A 27,986-nucleotide genomic window follows, 5' to 3' on the forward strand; every position below is an offset into this window, starting at 1 on the left:
CAGCAGCCTCTCAACTCACCGGTCCCAAATCCCGAGGAAAGGCTGAAGTCTGTGGGGACCAGCTCAATTTTCTCCCCACATCATGGGTCACCAGGCAGCCTGAGGAAGACATTCCTGAAGCTGGACGCCCATCCAACGAGCAGCAGTCAGCAGGGGCCCCCTGGCACAGACGGCCTTGCTTCCTTGGGGAAGGCAAAGGATTCCCTGGGAAGGGGTGGACTGGCGTGGCCCCTGGACATGATAAGAATGAGATGCGGTCACTTTTGTGCTCCTGAAAGAGGGGGCAGGGGCCAGGCCTGGGAGCAGAACCACGCCTGTCTGCTCCCTGTGTAACAGGGGTCCTTTGCGCTGGTGTCTGTGCAGGGGGAGGGGACGGTGGAGACAGACCTGATTTTACAGTTGAGAGCACAAGCAGCCTGAGAGGATGGCCTTGGGTTGGCCACAGATCTCTGACAGTGGGATTGAACCTGGGCCTTGGGGCTCTGCTCCCAGATGCTTTCCCAGGCATTCCACATCCCGCACCTTCTGGGCCTCCCACTACCACAGCGGCTCTTGGCCCATCTGTGCCCTCCTCACCCTCCCCAACCCCTCCCTCCATCCCAAGATGCTTCTAGAGAATTCCTCCTCTCCCCCCTGACTGAGCAGGCAGAGGGGATGGGGTAGACAGGGGCCACATAGATCCTGACCCTTCCCAACTAGGGGCCATCCCAACCATTCACTCCCCAGAGGGTCGGCCCAGTGCATCTGCCAGAGTGGATGTATCATAAGTCCTGGGAGAGAGGACAGCTGGATCCCGAGGCTAGCACAGCCCACCAATGTCATGGCGACTCTCGGAGTCTGAGACCAGATCACAGAGGCCTGGTGCCCACAGATTCAGGGGCTAGGGTCTCAGATCCTTTCATAGCCTTATGAACAAGCTGTCTCACAGACACAATGAGAGAACAAGGGAGACATACCTACCAAGGAAGTCTTATAAAAAGGATGCTAGAAGTCCATGTGCAAAAATAGTGTCCCTCTGCAAATTTAGAACAGGCAGAAACTTCTGTTATTGAGTTGATATTTCACTACACTTGCAAGGTTTTCCTTATTAAATGGTTGAGTGTAAATAAGCACCAACTTGACATCTCTAGAACAGGGTCTGGAGCAACTTCGGGGGCTTGGAGTCCCGGTGTGACAGGCAGGCAGGTAGGTGATATGCCCCTTGTCATGTGGTGAAGGGCTCGTCTCACCAGTGGCCCGGCCATGTCTTTGCTCCAGGAGGCAGAAACCATCATTCAGAAGATCAAGCAGCAGCAGTATGCAGACCTCCTGTCCCATGACCAGCTGCTCATGGAGAGGAAGGAGCAGAAGGTTTTCCTGCACTTTGGTGAGAACCACCATCGTTTTCTCGTGGGCCCCCTCCCTCCATCGTCCTGTCTCCCTTTTCCCCAAACATCCTCACTAGGTGGGGGAGAGTGATACCTGGAAAAGAGAGAAACTTGCCCAGATGTGAAACATGGGAAGTCAAAACTGAAACCACCGTTTTTTTTTATTTCAGAGGAGGAAGAAATCACATTCGCACCCACCTATCGTTTTGAAAGAATGACTCGGGACAAATACGCCTACACTAAGCAGAAAGCCACAGGGGTGAGTCCTTTCCTGTCCTCCGTCTCCACCTGCCTTGCACATCTCAGCCCTCCTTTGTCCATTCCCATAACGGCGAATAGGAAGTGAAGAGAACCCTCATCCACTAGGTAACAAAAAAGAAATGGCATTAGAAATGCTATGTTGATCGTGTCACAGAGAAAACCCTCACCTAGGGAGAGGCTGGGCAAGCAGACATGGCCCCTGTGAGGAGCTGGCTCATGATGCTTCTGTTCACGTGTGTGCACGCATGTGTGTGTGTGTGCACGTGTATGTGCCTGTGTGTATGCGTGTGACTACACCATGTCTTCTTTATCCGTCCATCTGCTGATGGACATTTGGGTTGTTTCCACATCTTGGCTCCTGTAAGTTGTGCTGCAGTGAACATTGAAAGGCATGTAACTTTTCAAATTAGAATTTTCTCCAGATATATGCCCAGGAGTGGGATTGCAGGATGATATGGCAGCTCTATATTTAGTTTTTTTAAGGAAACTCCCTACTGTTCTCCATAGTGGTTGCACCAATTTACATTCCCACCAAGAGTGTAGGAGGATTCCTTTTTCTCCACAGTCTCTCCAGCATTTATTTGTAGACTTTTAAAAATAAAGATGGCCATTCTGACCAGTGTGAGGTGATACCTCATTGTAGTTTTGGTTTGTGTTTTTCTAATAATTAGTGATATTGAGTATCTTTTCATGTACCTGTTGGGCATTTATATGTCTTCTTTGGAGAAGTGTTTGTTTAGGTCTTCTCGTTTTTTGATTGGGTTATTTGGGTTTTTTTATATTAAGCTGTATGAGCTGTTTGTATATTTTCTGTCTCTTTTTAAAGTCCTATAAATATATTTTCTAATCTGCCAAGTGAATCATCATTATACTAGTTTCTTTGTTTCAGAACTTATCAGTGCCTTTACAGGTTTATGAGCACAGGGTTCTCTATGGGAAAATTCATGTGCCAAATTCAGGTGGTCATGAAATATCAGTTTATATCTTATGAGACCACTTGTGTTCCATAGAATAGTGAGGAAACTGTTATAAGGCATTCATTCATTCTTGTGTAACAGGTATTTACCGATGACCTGTGATGGGTTAGGCACTGTCCTAGGTGGTGGGAGATCAAAGATGAGTTAGATGTCTGCCCTCAAAGAGTTTATAGTAGGAAAAACAAGATAAAGACACAACTAATCAGAAAGTGAAAGTGTTAGTCACTCAGTCATGTCTGACTCTTTCTGATCCCATGGACTATAGCCTGCCAGACTCCTCTGTCCATGGGCTTTTCCAGTCAAGAATACTGGAGTGGGTAGCCATTCCTTTTTCCAGGGTATCTTCCTTCTTGCACTGCAGGCAGATTCTTTACCGTCTGAGCCACCAGGGAAGCCCTAACCAGAGATAGAATACAATGCGATGCCCAATTCTATGTGGAGTACTCACCGAGGGAAATGACCACCGGGGCAGGGAAGAATCCGGGAGGCTTCTTGAAGAGGGGCTTTGAGGTGCCTGAAGGGCACTTGGATTTCAACAAAGAGGCAGGACAAGGGCTGAGGGGGGCTGGTCCACTTCAGGTTGAAAGGACTGCCGGAGCAGACGCCAAGGCAGGAAATCTGGCACCCATCACCTTCTGGGGGCTGGTCCAGAAGTCCAGGAGGACCAGCCCTGTGCTGGGTCCTGAGGGACAGGGGTGCTATAGTGGGGAGCTACTCCAGCCACTAGAGGCCTGGGGAAAAGGAGAGAGTTCTGGGCAACAGCTGGGCTCAGGGGCAGGTAGAAGACTGGATGGAAGTGGAAGAGAAAGGCCTGGAGTTGGGGAGATGCCTGAACAAAGCAGGAGTTAGAGAAGGGGGAAAAAGCAGAGAGGAGGAGGGCAGACCCAGGACTCCTACCAGGAGGAGGCTGAGACCTGGGGCAGGACACCTCACGAGGTTCTCACTGGCTGCCGTGTGGCTGGGCTCGTCTGGTTTAAAGGCACCATCGGGGCAGGCCCACGGGGGTACATTTGGAGGTGGTGAGGGAATGGTCTAGTTGGACTTGAGTATGAGGAGGAAGAGGCGGGGGCCTGAGATGGCAGAGAGGAAGTTCCTTGATGCCAGGCGAAGCATTCTCACCTGTTAGATGGGCACCTGCTTCAGGAAGCCACTACAAGATCCCCTGAAGGGCTGGCAGCATCACGGTGATACACAGAGAAGACTGGTCTGCATCAGTATAAAGGATGAGGGTGACGCAGGGGACCAACAAGGAGGCTCCAGCTGAGAGAAAACTGGGCCTGAAGCCGGAGGGGAAACAGTGAAAATGAAAGAAGAAAAGCAGGATATATTGATCCATCTGACTGATGTTAATATAAACTGTGAGATCAGAAGGCAGAGCTGGCTCCAAAGGGAAAAGTAGAGCTTGTTTAAGCCTCACTGTGTAATGTGAGTGGAAAATCCCAAAGAAAACATTCAGAGGGCAGTTAAGAATGCTAGACTGATGCTAAAGTGAGATGCCAGGGCTGGGTCGTAGATCTGGGAGCTGTCTGCACAGAGAAGATGGTCAGATCCATGGGAATAGGTGAGGTGGCCAAAGAGTGTGTGGACGATGATCGTAGAAGAGCTATGGACAGATTTGGGGTCATCTCCATTCAGAGAGGGGAGGGAGAAGCAGAGATGACAAAGGAGACAGAAAAAGAATGGATGTAGGTGGTTAGAGGACAAAGCAGATAGCTCAAAGCATCACAGAAGCCAGGCTGAGCGACTTGCCAGGGTCGGTGGTCACCAGCGTGGAGTGTGTGAGCCAAGGAGAACAGGTACATGCACAGGAGCCCTGAGCAAGCAGCCGGACTCAGGTTCAGGGGTTTGGGTGGACACTGAAAGAACAGTTGCCATAGAGGTTGTTTTGTTTTTTGGCTACGCTGGGGCTTCATTGCCGCTAGTGGACGTTCTCTAGTTGGGGCACGTGGGGGCTCCTCTCTACTTGTGGTGTGTGGGCTTCTCCTTGTGGTGGCTTCTCTTGCTGTGGGTCACGGGCTGTAGAGTACAGTCTCAGTAGTTGTGGCATCCTGGCTTAGCTGCTGCGAGGCATGTGGAATCTTCCCAGACCAGGGATTGAACACATGTCCCCTGCATTAGCAGGTAGATTCTTAACCACGGGACCCCCAGGGACGTCCCTTGACTTAGAGTTCAGCAGTTCTGCTTTGGTGTACACGCGAGAGAAAGTAGTGCATTTGTTCACCCAATGACAGATACAAGGACATTTACAGCACCTTTGTTTATAATGTCCAAAAACTGGGAACAACCCTATTTCTAGCAACAGTAGAATTGATGAATGTGATTTATACATACAATGGAATACAACTGCAGCAATAAAATGAAAACACATTTATTCAAGAAATAGGATGAAGAAGGTTGAAAGAAGCCAGACACAAAAGAATATGTACTGAATGAGTCCACTGATAGGTTCAAGAGAGGGCAAAATTAATCAATGGAGAAACCTTAATCACAGTCGTGTTTACCTCTCAGAGGCGGTAGCATTGACAAGGAAGGGACACAAATGGACCTTTCGGGATGATAGACATTTTCTATAGCTTGATCTAGGTAGTGGTTAAATGGGCATATACAAATGTAAAAAAAATCCTCAAGTTGTACGGCATAGATTACCGCACTTAACTATACGTAGGTTGTATATGTGTGTGTGCTCAGTCGCTCAGTTGTGACCCCATGGACTGTAGCCCACCAGGCTCCTTTGTTCATGGAATTTTTCCAGGCAAGAATACTGAAGTGGGTTACCATTTCCTCCTCTAGGGGAATCTTCCCAACTCAGGGATCAAACAAGTCCCTTGCATCCACTGCACTCGAAGGGAGATTCTTTACTGTCTGCGCCACCTTGGAAGACCAGGATGTATATACCTCAAGTTAGGAAAGAGTAATGGGAAGTCCAGAAATAGAGGCAGTGAAAAGAGAACATTCTTGAAAGAAAAATGGCAAAAAGAAGAAAAGAGTAATTGAAGGAGGTGTCAGGGATAGGCTCTTTTAGGATGAGAAATATTATGTTTGCAGGCATGGCACTAGTGGTAAAGAACCAACCTGCCAACGCAGGAGATGTAAGAGATGTGGGTTTGATCGCTCAGTCAGGAAGATCCCCTGGAAATGGCAACCCACTCCAGGATTCTTGCCTGGAGAATCCCATGGATAGAGAAGCCTGGCGGGCTATGGTACATAGGGTCACAAAAAGTCAGACACGACTGAAGTGACTTAGCATGCAGAGGAGAAAGAGCTAGAACTTAAAAGGAAAGGGGATATTCATTAAGGAGGGTTGTTATTGCCAGTTTGCCTTATCTTTGACACCCAACAGACATCCTGCTCTTCGTGTATCTTGGAGAGGGCTTGTCATAGTACATACTGTTCGAATGATTAGATATGTAGGTGGATGGATGGATGGATGAATGGCTGGATGGCTGAATGGCTGGATGGATAAGTAGGTGAGGGATGGATGTGTAAGTGGATGGGTAGGTAAGTGAATGGATGGATGTGTTAATGAGTGCCTTGGATGAGTGCCTTTGACCTGGTTGGATGATGGATGAATGAGTTCGGGGGGGAAGAGTAGCTAGAGTGTTTTATTAAAGTAAATTGTTGGAGAAAATAAGCAGAGATTGGGTTGAAAATCAGGTAGAGGGGTTCATTTGAGTCCAAAAAAAGTAAGAGAATATAAAGCAACAAGACATTCTGAAGTAGTGAGGAGGATAGGTAAGGGAGCATGGCCAGGTGAACCTCATTAAAGGAGGGGTGTAGGTGTCTGAAACTATGGGATGTGACCGTGGAGCCAGGACTTAAGGCAGGTGGAAAGAGTTGAAAACCAATTCTGGGGAAATTCTATTAAGAACCAGTAGCAGGTGAACTCAAGGATTACAGATGCCATGAGTTAATCTCTTCTTTTATGATTTCTTTTAATAGTAGTATGCTTTTTTTTTTTTTTTTTTTACAATAGTAACTTGGACAAGGGGCTTTAGGGGACACTGCTATTTATTTATTTATTTATTTATTTATTTATTTATTTATTTTTAGGGGACACTGCTATTCATTTATTTATTTATTTTTAGGGGACACTGCTATTCATTTATTTATTTATTTATTTTTAGGGGACACTGCTATTCATTTATTTATTTATTTATTTTTAGGGGACACTGCTATTTATTTATTTTTTTAGGGGACACTGCTATTTAATAAAATATTCAAATATTAATAGTCCATGGGTCACATTCTGGATTATAGCAGAGTCAACAAGATTCCTGTTTTTCAAAAAGTTTCTAAATCACTTAATGAAAACAACTTGCAAGCAAATATAATCAAATGCTTTATAGGTGCTGTGATAGCAGTGGGTGTGGAATAATGTTGGGGGCATAAAATAGGGATGGAAAATGGTTACGTCACTCATGATTCTAGAGGTGTTGCTATATGCTCTTTCTTCTGATCCTTTGCTTTTGACCTGTAATGCTGACTAAAAACAGAAATAGCAGACATTCATGATTCATTCTTAATCTCAGAGTAAAAGCCTCAAATATTGTAAGGGGTAGTTTAGTTTTTGCTTGTTTTGCAAATACTATATCAGATTATGGCCATTCCCTTCTATTCTTTAATATATATACTTAATCTTGAATGGATATGAGATTTTGTCAAGTTCTCTTTATTTATGGATGCAATGTGCTTTTCTTCCTTTACTCTGTTAATACAGTGAATTACATTGAATGATTTTCCATATTAAAATACCTTTGCTGTTCTGGAATAAATCCAGTTGGTAAAGGTATATTATCTTTATTTTATCTTTATCTATATTACTCGATTTGCTAATACTATAAATATTTTGTATTTATGTTCATGAGAGAGATTGGCCTGAATTTTTATATCTTATAGTATAATGGTCTTATCAATTTTTTTACCTCCAGGCTATGCTAGCATTTGGAGAAGGCAAACTCCAGTGTTCTTGCCTGGAGAACCCCAGGGACGGCAGAGCCTGGTGGGCTGCCTTCTGTGGGGTCGCAGAGTCGGACATGACTGAAGCGACTTAGCAGCAGCAGCAGCATGCTAGCATTAAATCTATCTATCTATATCTGTATCTAGCTAGCTGGCTAACTAGCTATCTATTAGGTAGCATTTTACGAAACCTTGACTTTGACTTGCAGATGAAGTACAATCTGCCCTCCTGGTGTGACCGAGTCCTCTGGAAGTCTTACCCCCTGGTACACGTGGTATGTCAGTCCTATGGTGAGTAGCAAGTTAAGAGGTTTCACTTCCCTAGGTTAAAGGGCTGCCTTTATTTGGCATTCAAAGCGAGCCTATCATGGGGGTCTTTAGAAAGAAGGAGGGAGACTGGTCTGGAAGCGGCATGGAGGAGCTGGGAGGACACAGCTTCCTTCCCCGTCTTGCCCGGGGTCTGGGCCGTGTCAGGAAGGGGAGGAAAGCCAGGCCTCGCCTAGGAGGCTGCAGGGTCTTCCAGGAAGGGCCAGGTTTGCACATGAAGGGGAAGGTGAAGAGGTCGGGCGTTTTGCTGAAGATATTTCATGGCATGCTGAAGAGGGTTTAGTGAGTAGTTAGCGGGGAGGAAATTGGGAAAACAAAGGGGGTGAATGTCCGGACTCAAGGAAGTGGGGGTAAACCTTGAGCTTGGGTCTCCAGGTTGTGACATCAATAGTATGTATCAGTTATCTCTGGCTGCGTAACATCTATCTGAAAATCCACTCCCAGCCCGCAGGCTGGTTCAGGCCGCTGCTGCCTGGGTCCGGGGATTCCTGGCAGCCAGTCCCAGCTGTGGAAGCGCTTGCCCTCTCTGCTTGCTTCACATTCACTGATGTGCTCTTGGCCCAAAGAAGTCACGTGGCCAAGCCCAGACTGACTGTGGGAGGCAGGACCCACAGGACACATACAGTCACAGGGAAGGCCACCTCCCAGGTTTCAAGCAGTTCTTCTAGTGCTAATGCTATCATGCTCAATACACATCTAAGATATGTTTTAATATTTATTTATTTGTGCTGGGTCTCAGTTGCAACACACAGGCTCTCTGAAGTGGTTTGCTGTGTGCCAGACTTTTAGTCTCAGCCTGTGGGGTCTAGTTCCCTGACCCGGGATCTAACCTGGGCCCCCAGCATTGGGAGCTCAGAGTCTTAGGCACTGAATCACCAGGAAAGTCCCCCACGTCTAAAATATTTTAAAGAACAATTTTCAAAAACCTGCTTGCCCACCCTTTAACTGCTCTTCTGTTTCCACTACAAATCAGTGGCCCCACACTTGGCCTGACTGCCCCCCTTCCCTCATCTCCTGCTTCACACAACACGAGACCCTCACTGACTTCTTCCTGCCAATGGCCAAGCGTGTTTGAGATGGGGTCCCGCCTCCCCCTTCCGTTCTGTCTCAGTATAACGGGGTGCCCTCCTCCTGGCCTAGCTAAGCTTCTCACCTTTTGTTGCATGCCCTCCTTCTCCCCTAGTCCCAGCCTCCCCACCATCTTGCTTCTCCTTGCTTCTCTTTCTCCATCCATCTCCTTGTTGTTTCAAGTTGTCTTTTGGGGAAAAAAAAATGATTTCACTATTTATTTATTTTTTAAATTTATATTCGGCTGTCCTGGGTCTTGGTTGCCATGCATGGGCTTTCTCTAGTTGCTGTGAGCAGAAGTTAGTCTTCATTGTGGTCCTTGAGCTTCTCATTACAGTGGCTTCTCTTGCCATGGAGCACTGGCTCTCGACGCACAGGCTTCAGTAGTTGTGGCCCTTGGCCTTTAGTTGCCTGAGGCATGTGGCATCTTCCCGGACCAGGGCTCGAACCCGTGTACCCTGCATTGGCAGGTAGATGCCTATCCACTGTACCTCCAGGGAAGTTCTCAAAAGTTGTCTTTCTGGTGGTTGTTTGCAAGTGAACTTTTTTTTTCTTGTTTATTGGACATCTATCATATTTCCCTTGTGAATTTTCTGCCCATTCCCTTTGGTAGTTGGAGGGGTGGTATGTTTATCTCTTTTTTTTGGCTGATTTGTACATGCCTTACTGAGAAGGATATATCTCTGTTCACTGTCTTCTCAGTCTCCTATGCTGTGTGTCCTTTTGCCCAGTAATGTTGGGCGTGTCCGTCATTGGCCTGTCACCCTCATCTTTTCTCAGCCTTCACGTCTTCCCTCTGAAGCCCAGGCATCCTTGTGGCTTCTGCTACCACCTAACATCCTGACTTCAGAGCAGAAGATAAAATCTCCAGCCCTGAGTACTCAGCCAAACGTCTCCACCTAACTATCACAAGCACTCAGAACTCTAGACTTCTAGACCCTCTGCTCTTTCTGTTATCCCCTCTAAACAAGCTCCACTGGCTTCCCTTCTCATCTGAGTGCCAGGCTCCTTAAAAGAATCATCTATACTCAGTGTCTACTCTTCCATCACCTCCACGCTCTCCCGAGGCATTGTGGGTTGGGGGACAGTGATGGGTTCAGGAACCCGAAATTCCCATCCCACTCTGTGCCATGAGCTCCTCATCAAGGCAAAAAAGTGGTTAAACCAGAAAAAAAAACCCACAGTTCATACACACAATGATCTATATATTTAAAAACTCATGAGTCTTTAGGAAAAAAGAAAAAAAACTACTACAGGGATATTTAGCCACGGAGGAGAGGGTCACAGGCTTTCATGGAGACTGTCAAGCATGGTTGTGAAAGGTAATGGAACAACCATATGAAACCATGAAATTTGTTCCATAAGCATCAGTTGATTTCTGCCGTGCGTTCACCATCCTTGGCTCGACCAGAAGAATCTCTCCTCCCCTGCTCAGAAATTCCTTCCCTCCCCTGCAGGCAGCACCAGTGACATCATGACCAGTGACCACAGCCCTGTTTTTGCCACATTTGAGGCAGGAGTCACCTCCCAGTTTGTCTCCAAGAACGGTAAGTTATGGGGCAGTGTCTGTCCCTCTCTTCTTCATGCAGACAGGAGGACTGGGCACTTGTCTTCTGGTTGCAGCAATCAATTGTCTGCATTAGATAAAGGCTCATCCTTCCAGGCAAGCCCATGGTCCGCACGTCAGGTCCCTTCATGTCCAAACCGCACCATGATTTCAGTCCAGAGCGTGTTCTTTCTCTCTTTGGCAAGTGTGCCAGCTTCTTAAAGCCTCAGTTTTAATACAGTCTTTAAAATTGGGAAAAATAAGTGATTCCCAAGGTGCAGCATAGGTGTCACGATTCTGGGTGGGACATGGATGAACACTTATTAGTAATGCATTTATTTTAACATGCTTTAAATGTGATGCTTCTATGTAAGGCAAGCAACACTGGTTTTCCATTTAGTCTTGTGATGCACTCTTATATGTAAATACATTTACTTAATAAAGTGAGTCTATTTAAAGGAAATGTTAAGTCAATATTAGGACAGGTGCGTGGTAGGCAGTAAAAATTGTGAAGATAGGATGCAGATGATTGCGTTTGAGGAAATACTGGAGTAAATAGTACTCTATAGATCTGCAGGTAATTTTGCAAATAATCCAGCTCAGCCGTGCTTGCCGGGCCAGCCTCATCCGAGCAGAGGTCTGGATGTCGTCTGCAGCATGGCCAGCCCTGGGCCTGGGTGACCAGAAAGCCATGTTGTCACCTCCTCTGCCCACTTCCACAGTCAGCAGACAGTAAGGGCTTATATAGGAGGGCTGAGTGCAAGGCCTAACACAGGTTGGAAAAGCCTGGTTTGCTCCTCGTCCTTCATGTCAACAAGGCTGGAACCCTGTCTTCCTGAGACACTCTTGCCCGTGGGCGGTTGGTCTGACATCCATGGCCCCAGCTATGTGACCTTCGCTCTCTACACGAGCCTTGACCCACCATCCTGTCTCCTTCCTAGCTCTGGCCACTGTGCGTTTCCAGAATCTTCCACCCCTTGCTGGCTCCCACCCCTCTCTCTGTTCTCTGAGTTCCTGAAGCATTGATAAAGCAGCCCACGCATCACACCCTCAGTGAGGACCCTCATCCCATCCCCAGAGTCAGCCTTGTCCTCCATCCACTGCAACTGAGCACACAGTAGATGTTCACAAACGCCAATGACCAGGATTAACATCTACCTAAGGGGAGCATGGCCTTGGTGCTGGGTGTTTAAAAAAAAAAGAGAGGAAAGCTAAGTGAAATAAGACAGAGAAACAAGTAGAAGATATACGTATGGTATCAATTATATGTGGGGTCTTTATTAAAAAATGCCAATTTCATATAGAGTACAGTGGTGGTTGCCAGGAGCTGGTGAGGTTGAGGGGGAGGAGAGGTAAGTCAAAGGTCACAGATTTCCAGTTATAAGATGAATGAAGTTCCAGGGCTCTAATATTCCACATGATGACTATAGATAATAATTCAGCATTGTACACTTAAAATCTGCTGAGAGTAGGTCCTAAGTGTTTTTACCAAAACACGTGAATGAACAATTAATGATGTGAGATGATGGATGTTATTATCTTGATCTCGGAAATCACTTCAGTGTTTGTGTGTATCAACTCAGCCTGTTGTTCACTTTAAATTATATTTGTCAGTTTGTCTTCAATCAAGGGGAGAAAGAAAGGAAAGCAGGAAGGAGGGGAAGGATGGCGGGGGCGGCGTGTGTCCTTGCTCTCAGGTGGCCCAGAGTTTCTACAGAAGGACAGGACACTGTTCACAGTCAGTCTCAGGACACTCACAAAAGCATCATCTAAAGGAAAACCACACCTGCAAGTTACCTGGGTACCAGTGAGCATAGGGAGCTCCTAGTAAGGAACAGGAGGAACCGGGCCTGGAAGGAAGAGCTGGCCTGCTTCACTATGTGAACTTAGAAACAAGATCGATTTGGGCATCTACCAGCCCTCTTTGCCGGAACCCCTGGGGAGGCCGCGGCGCTAAGGGCTTCATCCAGGGCCCGCACAGCTTCGGCGGCAAAGCTGGGCGTAGAACTCTTCCCTCTCTGCCCTGCACCAGCTTGGACTCATCGGAGAGGCTGTTACCCGCGTGGGTGGTGGGATTTCAGGGGACACCCTCCCTCCGCTTAGACCCTGGATGCGAGGAGGGAGCTCAGTGTTGCAGGGGAGGAGGGGGGCTGGATCGAAGCGCTCCATCTCCGGACACTGTGGAACCGAACCTCTGCTCTCCCCCGTTCCAGGCCCCGGGACCACCGACAGCCAAGGGCAGATCGAGTTTCTCGGGTGCTACGCCACACTGAAGACCAAGTCCCAGACCAAATTCTACCTGGAGTTCCACTCCAGCTGCTTGGAGAGTACGTGTTTGCTCAACTAACTGCCTTCTGGGGGGACGCGGGCAGGGCCCCTTCACCAACGCCTGGTCCTTGGTGGCACTTCCCTTCTGTCTCTGGGAAGGCCTTCCTGGTGGGCCTCAGTGGGGACAGGGTCAGAGAGTGGGGCTGTGGATGGATGTTACAAGAGGACACCCGGGTACTGCGGGGCCCCCAGTGACCTGTGATGCTGCTGCCCCAGGGTCGGGTGGTCCCTGGGGCACAGATGCACCAGGTGGGCAGCAGGGCAACTGCATCCTCTGCCTGCCCCTCCGGGCAGAGTTTGGCCCACTCGTGGATCCCCCAAGCCGGGGCTCTGGCGTGACCAGAGAGTCCTGGGCAAAGGTCCAGAGCTCGTGGAGGCCAGCGCCGGGAGGGAGCAGCTGCTGGTCATCACCTGTTCTTCCCAGGGTCCCCTCCTCTTTCCTGCCTCTCAGACATCTTTCTCAGCTGGTCTGAGCATCTGAAAGCAAGCTGGAGATGGACAGCCTCCCATCAGGCAGGAGCGGTTCGCAAACAACTGGGTTTAGGCAACAGTCTTTCTAGGTGACATTTCTAGGCATGTTGTCTAAAGCCGCTCCATGGTGAGGCGGCCTGTGCGGTCTCTAGCTCTCCTCGAGGAGATGGCCCGGAGTGGGAAGTGGGGAGTCAACCCCACAATAGCAGGCCCTGTGTGACAGGATGACAGATGCTTCCAGAAACTGGGAACAAGACGTGGGCCACCTGCTGCAGTGCCGTCCCACCTTTCGCCCGCAGACTCTGCCTGGGCTCCCCTCCTGGTGACACATCTGCCTTCTCCCTGAAGTCTCCCCGGGTCCCAGTTCACCGAGCAAGGGCATAGCACTTCCAAAAATGACGAGGATTTTTGTGCGGGTGTTTTTAATAAACTATCGAGACATTTGCATACATTTCTATGGAAACAGCAAGTTAGGAAGCTTAAATTAGCATTTCAAAAGGCTGTTATCTTGAGTGGCGTGGGATGAGCCAGAGCCATGTTTCCTAATCTCCTCGCCTATGATGTGATGATTCCTCCTTAGCCTGGTTTGTGGCAAAGAGGAGCCGAGAGGGAGGGGAATCTCTGAGTCTCCTAAAAATAATTATACCGTGTCGGCAAATGACCATCCGCTGAACCAAAACAGAATCTCCAGCGAGCTTGGCTCCTCAACAATGCTGTGGCCCCAACAGATAAAAGAGGAGGGTGGGTGTCCTCACTGTCCTGGTGGAGTGACCCCAGGAGTCTTCTCTGTCTGGTTCTTGTACTGTTGTTCTGAAAACCTGCCTTCTTCTCCCCCTGACAGGTTTTGTCAAGAGTCAGGAAGGAGAAAACGAAGAAGGAAGCGAAGGGGAGTTGGTGGTGAAGTTTGGCGAGACCCTCCCGAAGGTAACTCAAGAACAGAGATGATTTTGTGTTCATCAGCCAGAGGCGCTGGCCAGTGGCAGAGCTCCGGCCAGGCAGAAGCAGCTGCCTCTCTTTCATGGTGGTTTATGACACTCTTCCCAGCAGAGGTGAAACATGGGCTGCATCTTTTGTTGTTGTTCAGTTGCTCAGTCCTGTCTGACTCTTTGCAACCCCATGAACTGCAACACGCCAGGCTTCCCTACCCTTCACTATCTCCCAGAGTTTGCTCAAACCCATGTCCATTGAGTTGGTGATGCCATCCAGCCATCTCATCCTCTGTCGTCCCTTTCTCCTCCCGCCTTCAATCTTTCCCAGCATCAGGGTCTTTTCTAATGAGTCATTTCTTCGTATCAGGTGGCCAAAGTATCGGAGCTTCAGCTTCAGCATCAGTCCTTCCAATGAATATTCAGGACTGATTTCCTTTAGGATGGACTGGTTGGATCTCCTTGCAGTCCAAGGGACTCTCAAGGGTCTTCTCCAACACCACAGTTCAAAAGCATCAATTCTGCGGTGCTCAGCCTCCTTTATGGCCCAACTCTCACCCGCAGCTGGTGGCCCCAATATTCCTAGATGGATTTCAGTCCCCTGATAGATCATGGAAGGGGTCTAGAGGGTGTGCCATCTGACTATGTGATTTTACAGAGAAAGGAAAGGAGGCAGGTCCCAGAGAGGCTTGTTCATGGTCACCCGGCTGCAGTGACAGACCCAGGACCCACAACCCAAAGCCCCAGTTCCCCTGCAGTGTGCTTCTGTTCAGCCCTGGCTCAGAAGATCACACGAAGGAGTAGAGAAAACTGTTGGCTCTGGATGCACAGAGAACCTGACCTCTCCTCGGCCCCCAGCAGGCAGAGGGTGGAATTGCAGGCAACCTTAGTGGGAACACATTTGTCTTTATTACAGAAAACTGGGACCCAGCACGGCTTTTGTGACGTTACGTTGATGATGGACATGTCTGGTGTTCACTCTGGAGACACGTGGAATAGGGCCCTGCTTCTTTATCAGTTAGCAAGGGAGAGGGACAAAGAGGGGGTGTCCAGGGCCAGGCAGGTTTTTCACACAGGGCAGGGGTCTCAGGGCCCCCTGGAAGATTCCCTGGAATGTGATGCCCCAAGTGAGTTTTAAAGGACGGCCTCAGGCTAGTGTAGGCAAACAGGTCTCAGGGGCCTGGCCTTAACTGTTGATTGGAACCTACCTGTGGACCACACATGAAAAGACCTATGTCCGAGTCCCGAAGCCTTCTAGTCTGGGTATACTTCAGATTGGGGTCCTCCAAGAGGCTGGGGCTTCCTATGTGGCCCTAGTGGTAAAGAATCCACCTGCCAATGCAGGGGACGCAAGAGACCTGGGTTTGATCCCTGGTTCCGGAAGATCCCCTGGAGGAGGAAATGACAAACCACTCCAGTATTCTTGCCTGGCAAATCCCATGGACAGAGGAGCCTGGCAGGCTACAGTCCATGGGGTCGCAAACAGCCAGCACACTTGCACGCTGCATGAAAGAGGCTGGAGCGGAGCTGACAGAAGTCCCCATCTGGTGCTGTGTTCAGGACCCAAGTCCTGGTGGCCCTGGGCTCCAAGGCGATGTCCCAGCTCAGCCCCCACCCCGCCCCACCTCACCCTCTCCCGCTGCCCCCTGGAAGCACCCGGACAGTGTGTTTCTTACTTCCGTGAAGTCGGGAACGATGACAGCATCCCGGTCCCCACGTCCCCGCTCCCACCCCTCCGGCCTCTGGCCCACCCTCCCCACCCCATTGCCACCTCCCATGGGGCTCCATCCCTCCCTCCTGACTGAGTGGTCTTTCTGGAGCGCCCATCTGCTCCTGGCCCCGCTTCCTGCATCCGGTGGGGTCCCTGACGTCAGCTCCTCGGCCTGGCTCCCAGCCCTCTCTTTGCTCTCGGTCTCTTCTGCTCCCCCAGCATCTCAGGGGCGCCCCTCTGTCACCCCCCCATCTCACCTTCTGCACCCCGCCGAGGCACCTGACGAGGCTCCCCGCCCCCCACAAGGTGCCGTGTCCCTCGCAGACCTTCTGTGTTCAGATTCCACCTCCCGCTGCCCCTGCTGCCTGGTGATGGGGGGGGCGGGCTCCTCTTCCTGCCTCAGCAGCACCCCAGCCCCGGGGCTGACTTTGAGCACGTCAGTGAACCGAGTTCTGGGGGCAGTGCTGGAGCCTCAAGAATGGCCCAGAGCTCCCACCGCCATGTCCAGTCACCTGTTCTAGAGCTTTCTGAATAGAGTCCATCCCGTCAGTTGGCATGGACCCAGAGGCCCGCACTAGGGGTCTCTCAGTGTCTGTGGAGGGGAGGGAAGGGGGCAGCCTGCGAGCATTTTATTAGGCCTTCTGTGTTGGGGTCCACACGAGGAACAGCCCTCAGCTGGGAGGAAGTCACAAGCAGTAGCCGGCACGCAGGAGCAGGCAGCCTCGTAAAGCCCCTCCCTGTGCCAGCGGACCAGCCCTGCCCCGTGCCCCCGGCTCTGCCCCGTGCCCCCGGCCACACCAGCAGGAGCTCAGGGATGGGCTGGAACTTGGGGTCTGTGCCTGCCACTTGCTGAGCCTCCCTTCAACAACCCACAGGACCCTGCAGGCCCACCCGGGAAGCTCTCCTGTGGGTGGACACAGCTTTCCTCCTTCCCAGACAGAGGGCAGGCCCTGTGGTGCCCCCTTCAATGCAGCCTCCATCCCAGGACGGGGGGCCAAGGGGAGGGCTGCACTCTTGTTGGGAGTGGGGTGCGTTCAGACATCTGAGTATCAGCCTGGCCCCGTCCTCCCCGCCTTGATCGTGGGGTGTGCGGGTGTGGGAAGGGAAGGGAGGTGGTGTGGGTGAAGGCATGTTTGGGGTCAGGCTCTCTCCCCAGGGCCCCGGGTGCAGTGTGACGGGGTTGGGGGCTCAGAAAGGAAGTTAACCCCATCATGCTGGGCAGGGTGGACATACAGTACCTTCCTGCTCTCTTGGACAGGAAAAGCAGAGATTCCAATTTAAAAAGAACATCTATGTCCCTTTCCCCGTACATTCCCCTCTCTCTGGGCTGGCTCCCCCGAGCCTGTCCCCCACCTGTCCATGCTAATCCGTGCCGTTCTCTCTGTAGCTGAAGCCCATCATCTCTGACCCCGAGTACCTGCTGGACCAGCATATCCTGATCAGCATCAAGTCCTCCGACAGCGACGAATCCTATGGTAAGGGTCCCGGGAGAGGTGCTATAGGTACCTGCGATCGAGGCCACCCATGTCAGGGAGGGGAGCTATCTCCTTCAGAAAAAAACCACCTGCTGCCCATCCTGGTCCTGCCAGAGGGACGGTTACCAGGAAGTCATCCTGCTGACCCATCAGGCTCCGGAGAAGGACGCACAGCCCCTCCCATCCATGGAGGGGCAGATGGAATCCCGTGTCGGATTCCATGCCAGGCACTTGAAATCCTACTTGACTGCTCTTGACACGACCTTGTGAAGCAGACACTATCCTCTCCGTTAATCGATGAGCAAACAGCTTCAGAGAGAGAAAGTGAGTCACAGGGTGGTAACTGGCTGAGTCCTCATCTGAGCCCAGGTCCACCTGGCACTGCTCAATGCCCAGCCCAGACTGGTTTGAGCAGGCCTGAGGACCCAACAACTGTCCTCCTAGAGAGACACCATCTTCTGTTAAGATCTTCAGCCTGCCCCTGGCTCCAGCGAGGTGTTAGCTTTGCCCTTGAACTTGGTATGAATAGTGCAGCTAGAGCATGGAGTGAGGGGACAGGTAGTCAGACAGAGGCTGGAGGCAAGGAGCCAGATTGGCAGCTCCATACAAGCCAGGTTAGGGGTACATACCACATCCTGGGGATGGGAGGAAGCCACTGAAGAGTCAAGCAAGATGATAACATGGTCAGCTTTGCAAGTTAGAAACTTAAGGGTTTGCGGTGATCACATGATGGATGTCAATCCTAAAGGAAATCAACCCTGAATATTCATTGGAAGGACTGATGCTGAGCTGAAACTCCTATACTTTGGCCACCAGATGGGAAGAGCCGACTCACTGGAAAAGACCCTGATGCTGGGGAAGATTGAGGGCAGGAGGAAAAGGGGGTGACAGACAATGAGATGGTTGGATGGCATCACTGACTCAATGGACATGAGTCTGGGCAAACTCTGGGAGATAGTGAAGGACAGGGAAGCCTAGTGAGCTGCAGTCCACGGGATCGCAAAGAGTCGGACATGACTGAGCAACTGAACAACATCACCACATGACCACATGATGGATGAGGGAGCCAGAATGAAAGTGGTGACAGTAAAAAAAAAAAAGTTTAAAACTGAGAGGTACTGCAAAGGGACATTGTTTGACACGGGAATCTGGGGAAGAGGGTGGAGGATGGCCCTGCACTCGTGGTTTGAGTAGCTGAGCTAATGTTTCCATTTCCTGAACTGGGGTCAGCTGTGGGGAGGAGCAGGGGAAGGAGACTTAGAGAAGTGGGAGGAAAATGGAAGACTGGGGTCATGGACGCCATCAGAGCTGCTTGAGAGGGGCGGGTGGTCATGATAGCAAACGTGGCCAAGAGATCGGGCCAAGTAGAGAACCGCGTCCTGCAGACTGAGAGCCTGCAGATTATCTCTGGACTTCGGAGAAATGTGTGCAGTGAGGGAGTGAGTGGGGAGAGGAGGCGGAGGGCGTGAGGCCCACCAGCATGAGCAGTGAGGTCCAGGGTGGGCGTCTGCTTCCAATGGAAAGAATCTACGGTGGTTAATGCTGATCAGTGGAAGCCGGGAGGCAGAAAAAGGCTGCAGACAGGAAGGGTGCCCACATGTGTCTGTCGCCCGCTCTGCAGGCTCTGCCCAGAGCCCTGGGATCTAGGTGCCATCACCACCCTTGTTGCAGAGGTAAGGAAATGAAGTGACTTGTCCAAGGTCACCCAGCCACTGCTGCGTGACCTTGGACTTGAACCCAGATAGCGCAGCTACAGAATCGTGCCCTCCACTCCCTCCCACCACAGCACTGGAAAAGAGGGTCCCTGAGCCAGGGCAGGGGCGGGCAGAGCCCGAGGAGTCTGATGGAGCAAAGAAAAAGGATCCACATGGTGCCTGAGTGTCAGGAGGTCCTCGTTTGTTTCCTTCTCTTGGTGTTCATGCTGACAGTTAGCACATCATACTGATGTGCTCAGACGCTCAGTCGCGTCCGACTCTTTCCGACCCCGTGGACTGTAGCCCGCCAGGTTCCTCTGTCCATGGGATTCTCCAGGCAAGGATACTGGAGTGGGCTGCCATTTCCCCCTCCAGGGGATCTTCCCCACCCAGGGTTTGAACCCATGTCTGTCTCCTGCATTGGTAGGTGGATTCTTTACCACTAGCGCCACCTGGAAGACCCATCATACTAATAACTAGGAAAAATCATCATCCAGCAGTCTCATATTTATTTGCTTTCACACTCCAGTGTTCATCCATAGGCACATAGATTTCTACATGAATAATTACCACAGAGACACCAGTTATAGTCTGCTTTCCTCACCTAGTATTAGATAAGACACATTTTCCATGATCCTCCAATCCAGCCTTCATGATGATTTCATAATATTCCATGAATTTACTGTATCTTTTTTTTTTGCCATCTTTCAATCTTTTTATATCCTCATTTTTAAAAGTATTCCTTACTACCACTGTTGAGGCTCTGCCAATTATTTTTGTTAGTATTATCAATAATGCGGAAATGGAGCTCTTTAAATTAAATTACAGTTGATTTACAATGTATTAATTAGTTTCTGGTGTACAGCAAATTGATGCAGATATATATTATATATTGTTTTCCATTATGGTTTATTATAGCCTATTGAATATATCTCCCTATGTTACACAGTAGGACTCTGCTATTTATTTTATATGTAGTGGTTTTATCTGCTAATCTCAAACTCCTAGTTTATCCCCCCACGCTCCCTTTCCACTTTGGTAATCATGGGTTTGTCTTCTATGTCTGCGAGTCTGTTTTGTAAATATGCTGAACAATACTTTAGATTCCATATGTAAGTGATATCGTATGGTATTTGTCTCTGTCTGACTTGCTTCACTCAGTATGAGAAGCTCTAGGTCCATTCCTGTTGCCTCAAATGGCCTTATTTCTTTTTCTTACGGCTAATATTCCATTGTGTGTGTGTACACCACATTCATCTGTTAATGGACATTTAGGTTGCTTCTATGTCGTGGCTACTGTAAACAGCGCTACTATGAACATAGAGGCGAATGTATCTTTTTGAATTAGAGTTTTCTCCTTTTCTCCAGATACATGAGAAGGAGTCAGACTGCTGGATCATAAGGCAATTCTATTTTTAGTTGGGTTTTTTTTTTTTTTTTTGGTAATGAGATGCCATACTGTTTTCCACAGTGGCTGCACCTATTCACATTCCCACCAACAGTGGACGAGGGTTGCCTTTTCTTCTTTGTGGACAGTTTTCAGTCTCCTTCGGCTACATTTATTCTTTTGGATCATCTCTTTAGGACAAGCTCCCATGTTTCCTGGCTAAAGCAGTGTGTACTTGTGATTCTTGGCCCTCATCATCAAACTGATGGCTGTGAAGGCTCCATCTTGCCTTGTTGACCTTCTCATGTACAAGTGTACAGGTCTTCCCAGATCCTTACTAGCACTGAGTGTTCTTTGCTTCCTTCTTCTTTTTGCTAGTTTCATGTCTGCGAGAGTCCCTTAAGTGCTGCCTTAATTTGCATTTTTGATGACTCAGAAGACTGAACTGGTTTCCATTTAGTGTAATGAAATTAACCAGCTACATTTCTCTTTTTGTAGAAAATGTCTGTGAGGTAGTCTGCCCATTACTCTGCTGGAGATTTGATTTTTGAGGCGTTCAGATAACATACCCTCTCTGAAGCTAGCTGCAGCGAATGGCCTCAGTCAGTCCTCTTTCCATTTTTCTAAAATTCCTCTATGCAGAAGTTTTAAACTCTTATATCTTCTTATCTGTCAGTCTTGTCTTGTCATTTCTCACACTGCTTCAAACCTTGGGAGGTTCTTCTTCTCTCCAGCAATCAGATTAGTATTTAATTCTGGTTTTCTGCTGGATTTTCTATAATTTAATTTCTTGCATCCACTTATCTGCGTGGAGTTCACTGAAGGTTTGAGCTGTTTTCCCCAAATTGCTGAGGAGTTGTTCTGAAAGGTTAGTCCCATAATCCCTGCCTTGGCCACTGCAGTTCTGGGAGGAGGGCTAAATCTCCAGGACAAATGCGTGGTGTTTCTCCGGTGAAATGAGGGGCTCTTGACCTGACTACTGTGCCCCCCACCTCCCCAGGCGAGGGCTGCATTGCTCTTCGGTTAGAAGCCACGGAAACTCAGCTCCCCATCCACACGCCTCTCACCCACCACGGAGAGATGACGGGTCACTTCCGGGGGGACATTAAGCTGCAGACCTCCCAGGGCAAGATGAGGGAGAAGCTCTACGGTAAGTGGACATGCCCCCTGCCGTGCTCCCTCCTCAGCGGCCACTGGGCGGGGAACAGGCATGGAATATCCTGTCTGCTGAGGCCTCAAGACGAAAATCCAGCCTTGGGGAGGGCCTCAGGGACAATCTGGCTGAACCCTCTGTAGATTCGAGAATTTCCCTACAGAACCGCAACAGTCCACAGCCCCAGATCACCCTTCCCTGACCCCAGTCAACTCACATCTCTAAGGAGGTGAAGCGTGTGGGTTTCCCAGGTCCTCTGCCCTCACGTGAGCCTTCCGGGCCTTGGCACCGCCTGTGAACACCTCCACCAGGAGGACCGGGGTTGCACACAGACCTGCCGATTAATCACAATCTCTTTCCTGGCTGAGGGGCGAGGGAGATTGAAACCACAGCTGCAGTTGAGATTAGGATTTCCCACATGGTTCCTGTTCTTCCTCGTGGCCACGTGGTGCGCACCCATATATACACATATGCCCTCGTATGTGTCTACAGCCTGCCCTCCTGGTACCCACCCTGGGCTTCTGCACCTTCTGTATCGCCTTCACGCACCATATGCACCTGGAAGCTCCACTCTCATCCTGAGCACATTTCTTTGGCCCTTCCTGATCCTAATCCCAGCCACCCTCCAAGGCCTTCTCTTCTCTGGCAGAGTCCCCTAGCAACCTCTTTGAACCTGAACTCAATCTTTCTCTCCCCACTATTTGCCACTTGCTTACTTTGGCTGTCCATCAGGAGGATGTGTTTCTTGTGGCTCAGAAAGGACACCAATGCAGACAAGCGTGAGAGCAAATGCAAATGCTCATCACGGGTGTTTGCTCACCCCATGTGAAATGCCAGCATCAGAGACTCATTCCCTACTGGTCCCCAAAGAAGATTCTGCTGATTCCCATTAGGCCAGGGGTCTCCAACCTCTGGGACCTAATGCATGACGATCTGAGGTGGAGCTGAGGTATTAATATTAGAAATAAAGTGCACAGTAAGTGTGTACCTGATTCATCTCGAAGCCACCACCCCCCTCCCCCGCCTCAGTCTGTAGAAAAACTATCTTCCATGAAACCGGTCCCTAGTGCCAAAAAGGCTGGGGGCTGCTGCGTTAGGCAAGTTCAGACGTCGCATCTCTGAGATGAGAACTGTCACAGCTTCACTGTGAGACTACTGAAATGTGGTCCAGAGACCTAGTAACACAGAGAACACAAGGAAGATGCGAATTTGTAATTTTCTCTGAACCCTGCACACATTTTTTGAAACCTGGAAATTAACATGTGTCCTTCTCAATAGTATCCATCCCATTAAAACGTCCCTGCTTTTGAAATAAATGATTTGAGAGGCACAGAGCTTCTCAAAATATGTTAATCAAGCCTGTCTTCCTTCTCAGACAATAGATCATTTTTTTTTCCTTTTCTGCTTTGCCTTAATTCTTCCTCAAAAGTGCTCAAATAACAGTGTCTAAAAGGAGTCAGGCTTTCATTTTATACTTGATGCATGAAACGATCGTCCATTAAATGCCACCTCATTTCTCTTGTCACAGTAGCTCCGAGAACCAGGTCTTGTCCTTGGTTGGTAGATAGGGAAACTAAGGCACAGAGAGGCTAAGTGATTGGCTGAAGGTCACACACCAAGCCAAGTGGCTGGTCCAAGGTGAAAGTGTAGGTTCAGCCCCTGCTAAGCATCCGTAAGTTTGTAAACGTGACGGGGTCCTGCCGCTCCCATGAACACCAAGGCAGCAGGACTCGTGCCTGTGGACAGTCTGGCAGCCCCTGGTTGTGGAAGGCTGGGGGCATGCAGGGCGCCGCCTCCCGTGAGTGTGCCTCCTGGCTCTGCCCTTGGGAGCTGGTTTCTCTTGCAGGATCTAGACCTGAGGGGGACCTGGTACCCCTGCAGCCACAACCAGAGTCCGTTATGAAGATGGGGTCCCAGTTCCCCATTAAGCTCGTGAACAGGTTGGCTTTGGGCACTGGGTGCTCTTGCAGTGCTACCTTGCTGTATTTCTTTTATTCGGATCTGCCAAAAAATAGCTGCCGGCTTTGTCCCTTGCTGACACCACCGAGTTGAAGATGCCGTAGGAAATGACAACTCTGGGTCATACGTGCCCACTCTCCCAGCCCTGGAGCCGTGCAGGCATAACCAATCAACCACCAAACACACACGAGGTCTCAGAATCTCTGCCCTCAGGCAGCCAGTACTCACTCTCCAGCTTCAGCACGCCAGTGGAAACCTCTGAGCCATCCTGGCCCAAACCCTGGGGGCTGCACCCTCACACACTCACGTGCTCTTTCCTGGCCCCTTTCTTGCAGACTTTGTGAAGACGGAGCGGGATGAACCCAGTGGACCCAAGTCCCTGAAAAGCCTTACCAGCCATGACCCCATGAAGCAGTGGGAACCTGCCAACAGGTAGCTTGGGGGGCCTGGAGGGTGGCTAAGAGCCAGGGCTTCACTGCAAACTAGCCTGGCTTTACAGACCCAGAACGGGGAGTGGGGAAGTGGAAGAGAGAGAAGGCAAGGACTCAGAGGGAAAGAAAGCGCCAGCCACAAGAGGCCTGTCCTGCTTCCAGCTCCAAGGCTTCTGACCACAAACCCCAGGCTCAGGGGAGGTTGGTGTGAATGCAACAAGGCCAAGGAGGCTCTCCTGCATTGCAAAGTTCAGTTCAACCAACACTGAGTACCTCCATGTGTCAGGTTCTAGAGAAACCAAGGCACGCTAGGTGCAGTCCCTGCCTTGGGAAGACAGACTACTAGAAAGGCGCCCACTCCAGGAGGAAGCCGCTAGAGAGACAATCACACAGGACTGGTGTCCTATTTCCTGAAGACCAAGGACATTAGCAGTCACAGCTCCAGAGCTAAAAGCCCCAGCCTGTTCCAAGGGGGAAAGTCACTGGGGTTAGGGAGAGCCTGAGGAGCCCTGACGGACACCAAAGGACACTGTCTTCAGACCAGCGCTGCCCCGGAGGAGCGTGAGGTATGACTGTGTGTCCCCCTTCCCCTCACAGGGTCCCTCCATGCAGCAGCTCCGGCATCACAGAAATCATCAACCCCAGCTACATGGGGGTGGGGGCCTTCGGGCACTTGAAGCAGACCCTGTCCCCTGACCAGCAGCCCACCGCCTGGAGCTATGACCAGCCGCTCAAAGACTCTGCCCTGGGACCTGGAAGGGGAGACAGCCCCCCAACGCCACCCTCCCAACCACCCGTATCACCCAAGAAGTTTACATCGTCAGCAGCAACCCGGGGCCCCTGCCTCAGGACGCAGGAGTCAAGGTGAGTGTCCTCTTCACCGTGACCTCACCCTTCCCTGGCTTTTCACCGCCAGGAAGCCTGGGCCTTGAATAGAAGCCACCTGAGGGTGGGGACGTGTGTCCCACTTTGGTCACTGACTCACCCTCACGGCCTAGAACACAGGAGGTTCTTGAGAAATGCATGTGGAACCTCCAATTCCTACCCTATTGGTGTAAATTGCAAAGGTTCATTTTTTAACATTCATTTATTTGGCTGTGCCAGGTCTTAGTTGCGCCACACTGGATCTTTGGTTGTGGCACGCAGACTCTTAGTGGAATCTAGTTCCCTGACCTGGGATCGAACCTCAGCTCTCTATACTGGGAGTGTGGAGTCTTGGCCACTGGACAACTGGGGAAGTCCTTTGAAAGGTTTTTTAAAAAACATGTAGAAAAAAAAAAATTAAACATACTGCCAAGGAAAAACACGGTCCTGTAAAAACAACCTTCATTGAAAAATACGTTTCTATAAACAGTAAACGCCCATCAACCTCCCACTCCCGGGAGGGCCCTGCAGAACAGAGACGGGAATTTCCACATAGGAGTCCCTCCCCAGCTCCCGGTTCCCCGGTCTCCTCTCAACCACGGTGGTTCCTGCTCTCAGGTGCAACTTTCCCTTCTGTCCTGTTGAGACCAATTCGAACAAGCAGCAGCTGGGACTGGGAATTCCCAAGGGGAGGCGAGCAGTCAGCCCACAGAGGGAGGGGGTTTGGCTGTGAAACTTCGGAAAAAACCCCAGTGGTTAGACAAGGCTGGCCTGCATCTAGAATTGGTCCAGGTAGCACGTGCCCAGAGGCTGGGAGCCTGGGAGAAGCCTGCACAGCTGCTGCCCAAACCCACCAGTGCGCCTCCTGAAAACGCAGGCTCCAGAGCCCTCCAGGCGTCCCATAACCACAGGGTGTCGGAAATTAAAAGTGCAGACCTTAATTAACAATGACTGATGATGCGCAAAGTATCGTCAGCATAGGCTTCCTTTGGGGGTGGCTGGTACCGTTTATGATGACTTCGAGGGGACCACTCTGGGTCTGTCTTCTCCTCTCTTGAGGTCTCACATCCCTCTTGGCACTTTCTGTCGTGAATTCAGAGTCAGGGAAGATCGTACTATAGAACATGTTTCCCCTCATCTCCTGCCACTCCCAACACTCTCACTGGGCCTGGCTGGAGTTTCCTCTGGCTTGAAGAGCAGTTTATAATTCTCTCAAGTTTTGTTCTCTTTAAAAAAAACAACTGGACAGATGGAAGGATGGAAGGGACAGAAGGAAGGAGGATGGGACCAGACAGCGCAGGCTCAGTCTTGTCTGTCTCTGTACCTCTAGTTTTCAGACTTTGTTGATAACATCATGGACTCTGGTCTTTCCGTAAGAAACCCAGAAGGAGAAGCAGCCTAGCTTCCTCTCCTGGAAAAGTGAGAACAAAAGCCACCGTATGTTGGGTCCTGAGGTGCCTCTTTGGCAAAGGTCCTCTCTTTGGCAACCCCGGGAAACAGAGTTAGAAACAACCACAGCGAACAGGGGGATTGTTCAAGTGAAATGTTGTTAAGTTCCCAAAGTAAATGTCTCTTTGTGCTAACCTAAACACAGCACAAGTTCAAGCACACAGCTGGGAACACGGTGGCCAGCAGTTCCCTCCTGTTTTACAGGTGACAGCTTCAGAAAGGGGACATCTATAGACACAGGGTGGGGTGGGTACTCAGCTTGCTTCTCAGCAAGGAAGTGATTGGAGGCAAGAAGCTGGGGGCTCCCATGAATGCCTGCAGTCATCTGCTGCTCCTGAGCCCCTACTCAGCCTGAGAGAAGGTTATGGAAAGTGGGTGTCCCAGTCCTCCTGACACTGCACAACCACCAAGCAGAGTGACCAGCTATCCCAATTTGCCCAACACTGTCCCCTTTTTCTGCACCAGGAATCCCACATCCCAGGAAACCCTTAAATCCTGGGCAAACCGGAACAACTGGTCACCCTGGGCTGAAGTCATGTGGTTAGAAAGGGGGCTCTCCTTGAGACTCCCAGACTTAGAAAATGAACTTATGGTTGCCAGAGGGAAGGGACAGTTAGAGTTTGGGATGGACACGAACACACTGCTATATTCAAAACGGATAACCAACAAGGACCTACTGTATAGCACAGGGAACTCTGCTCAATGTTATGTGTCAGCCTGGTTGGGAAAGGGGTTTTGGGGAGAATGGATATGTGTATATGTATAGCTAAGTCCCTTTGCTGTCCACCTGAAACTATGACAGCATTGTTAATCGGCTATATCCCAATACAAAATAAAGTTTAAACAGAAAAAAAGGAAAAAGAGAAAGAGGGCTCTTCTCAGACCCTGCTTGGTGCTTTGCTCCTTTAGAAAAGAATAGACTCCGGATCTGAGGAGTGAAGTCATTTGGCCCCAGGAATCCACTCTGTACCCTGGGGATGGGCTGGCTGATTCCACAGCCGTGGCTACTATGGGAGCTGGTTCCTTGTGACTTCCCATCAAGGAAATAAGACTTTTTGAAAGCGGTCTTCCCCAGTCTCCCCGCCCCCACCAAGCCTCCCACTCTCTGACAGTGACAGAAGCCCCCTCCTTGAGGGAAGTTTGCTTGCCTACCCATCTTTGAAATCAGCAAAATGATTGCATCCAGGGTCATCTTCCTGGCCCTGCCCCTAATTCTCTGCAAGCAGGATCCTTCCTATCTCATCACTGAGAGCGAGCTTCAGGCAGCAGGCCATGCACCTTTCTTTTCTCCTTCTGGCCTCTTCATCCAAAACTTCGAATGAAGTTTCACCCAATGTTGCTTTCACCCTTTTGCCCCTTCCTCTCCAGGCTAACTCAGAGCAGAGGTCTTTGGGGATCCAGAGCGGGTGCCAAGGATGGCCTGGAGGGGAGCAGTAGCCTTCTGCTAAGGCAACAGCTTCCAGGTCTTTCCAAAGAGTAATGAGCGACAGCCCAATTCTCTGTGTCCTGAAACCCCACATCTTCTTGTCTCGTTGGCCCCAGTGGGAGGATGACATCTCAGCTCTGTCCCCTGCCCACACCTCCTCCCCAGAGTCCATTCGCCATGGCTGTTCAGCAACATCTGAGCAGCACCGCA

The 27,986-nt window shown here is 50.1% G+C and overlaps 1 protein-coding gene across 1 annotated transcript in view; it reads left to right on the forward strand.

The window, feature by feature from the left end:
• INPP5D (inositol polyphosphate-5-phosphatase D) overlaps positions 1-27,986 on the forward strand; it is a 149,433-nt gene that overhangs the window by 117,360 nt on the left and 4,087 nt on the right. The window contains exons 16-25 of the mRNA XM_043876283.1: positions 1,258-1,366; positions 1,538-1,626; positions 7,771-7,852; positions 10,414-10,503; positions 12,716-12,829; positions 14,143-14,225; positions 17,326-17,413; positions 21,495-21,644; positions 23,942-24,038; positions 24,635-24,901. Of these exons, the coding sequence (XP_043732218.1) occupies positions 1,258-1,366; positions 1,538-1,626; positions 7,771-7,852; positions 10,414-10,503; positions 12,716-12,829; positions 14,143-14,225; positions 17,326-17,413; positions 21,495-21,644; positions 23,942-24,038; positions 24,635-24,901 (1,169 nt within the window). The remainder of the gene's footprint in view (positions 1-1,257; positions 1,367-1,537; positions 1,627-7,770; positions 7,853-10,413; positions 10,504-12,715; positions 12,830-14,142; positions 14,226-17,325; positions 17,414-21,494; positions 21,645-23,941; positions 24,039-24,634; positions 24,902-27,986) is intronic.

This window comes from Cervus elaphus, chromosome 20 (assembly GCF_910594005.1).
Source record: "Cervus elaphus chromosome 20, mCerEla1.1, whole genome shotgun sequence".
NCBI classification, from domain to species: domain Eukaryota; kingdom Metazoa; phylum Chordata; class Mammalia; order Artiodactyla; family Cervidae; genus Cervus; species Cervus elaphus.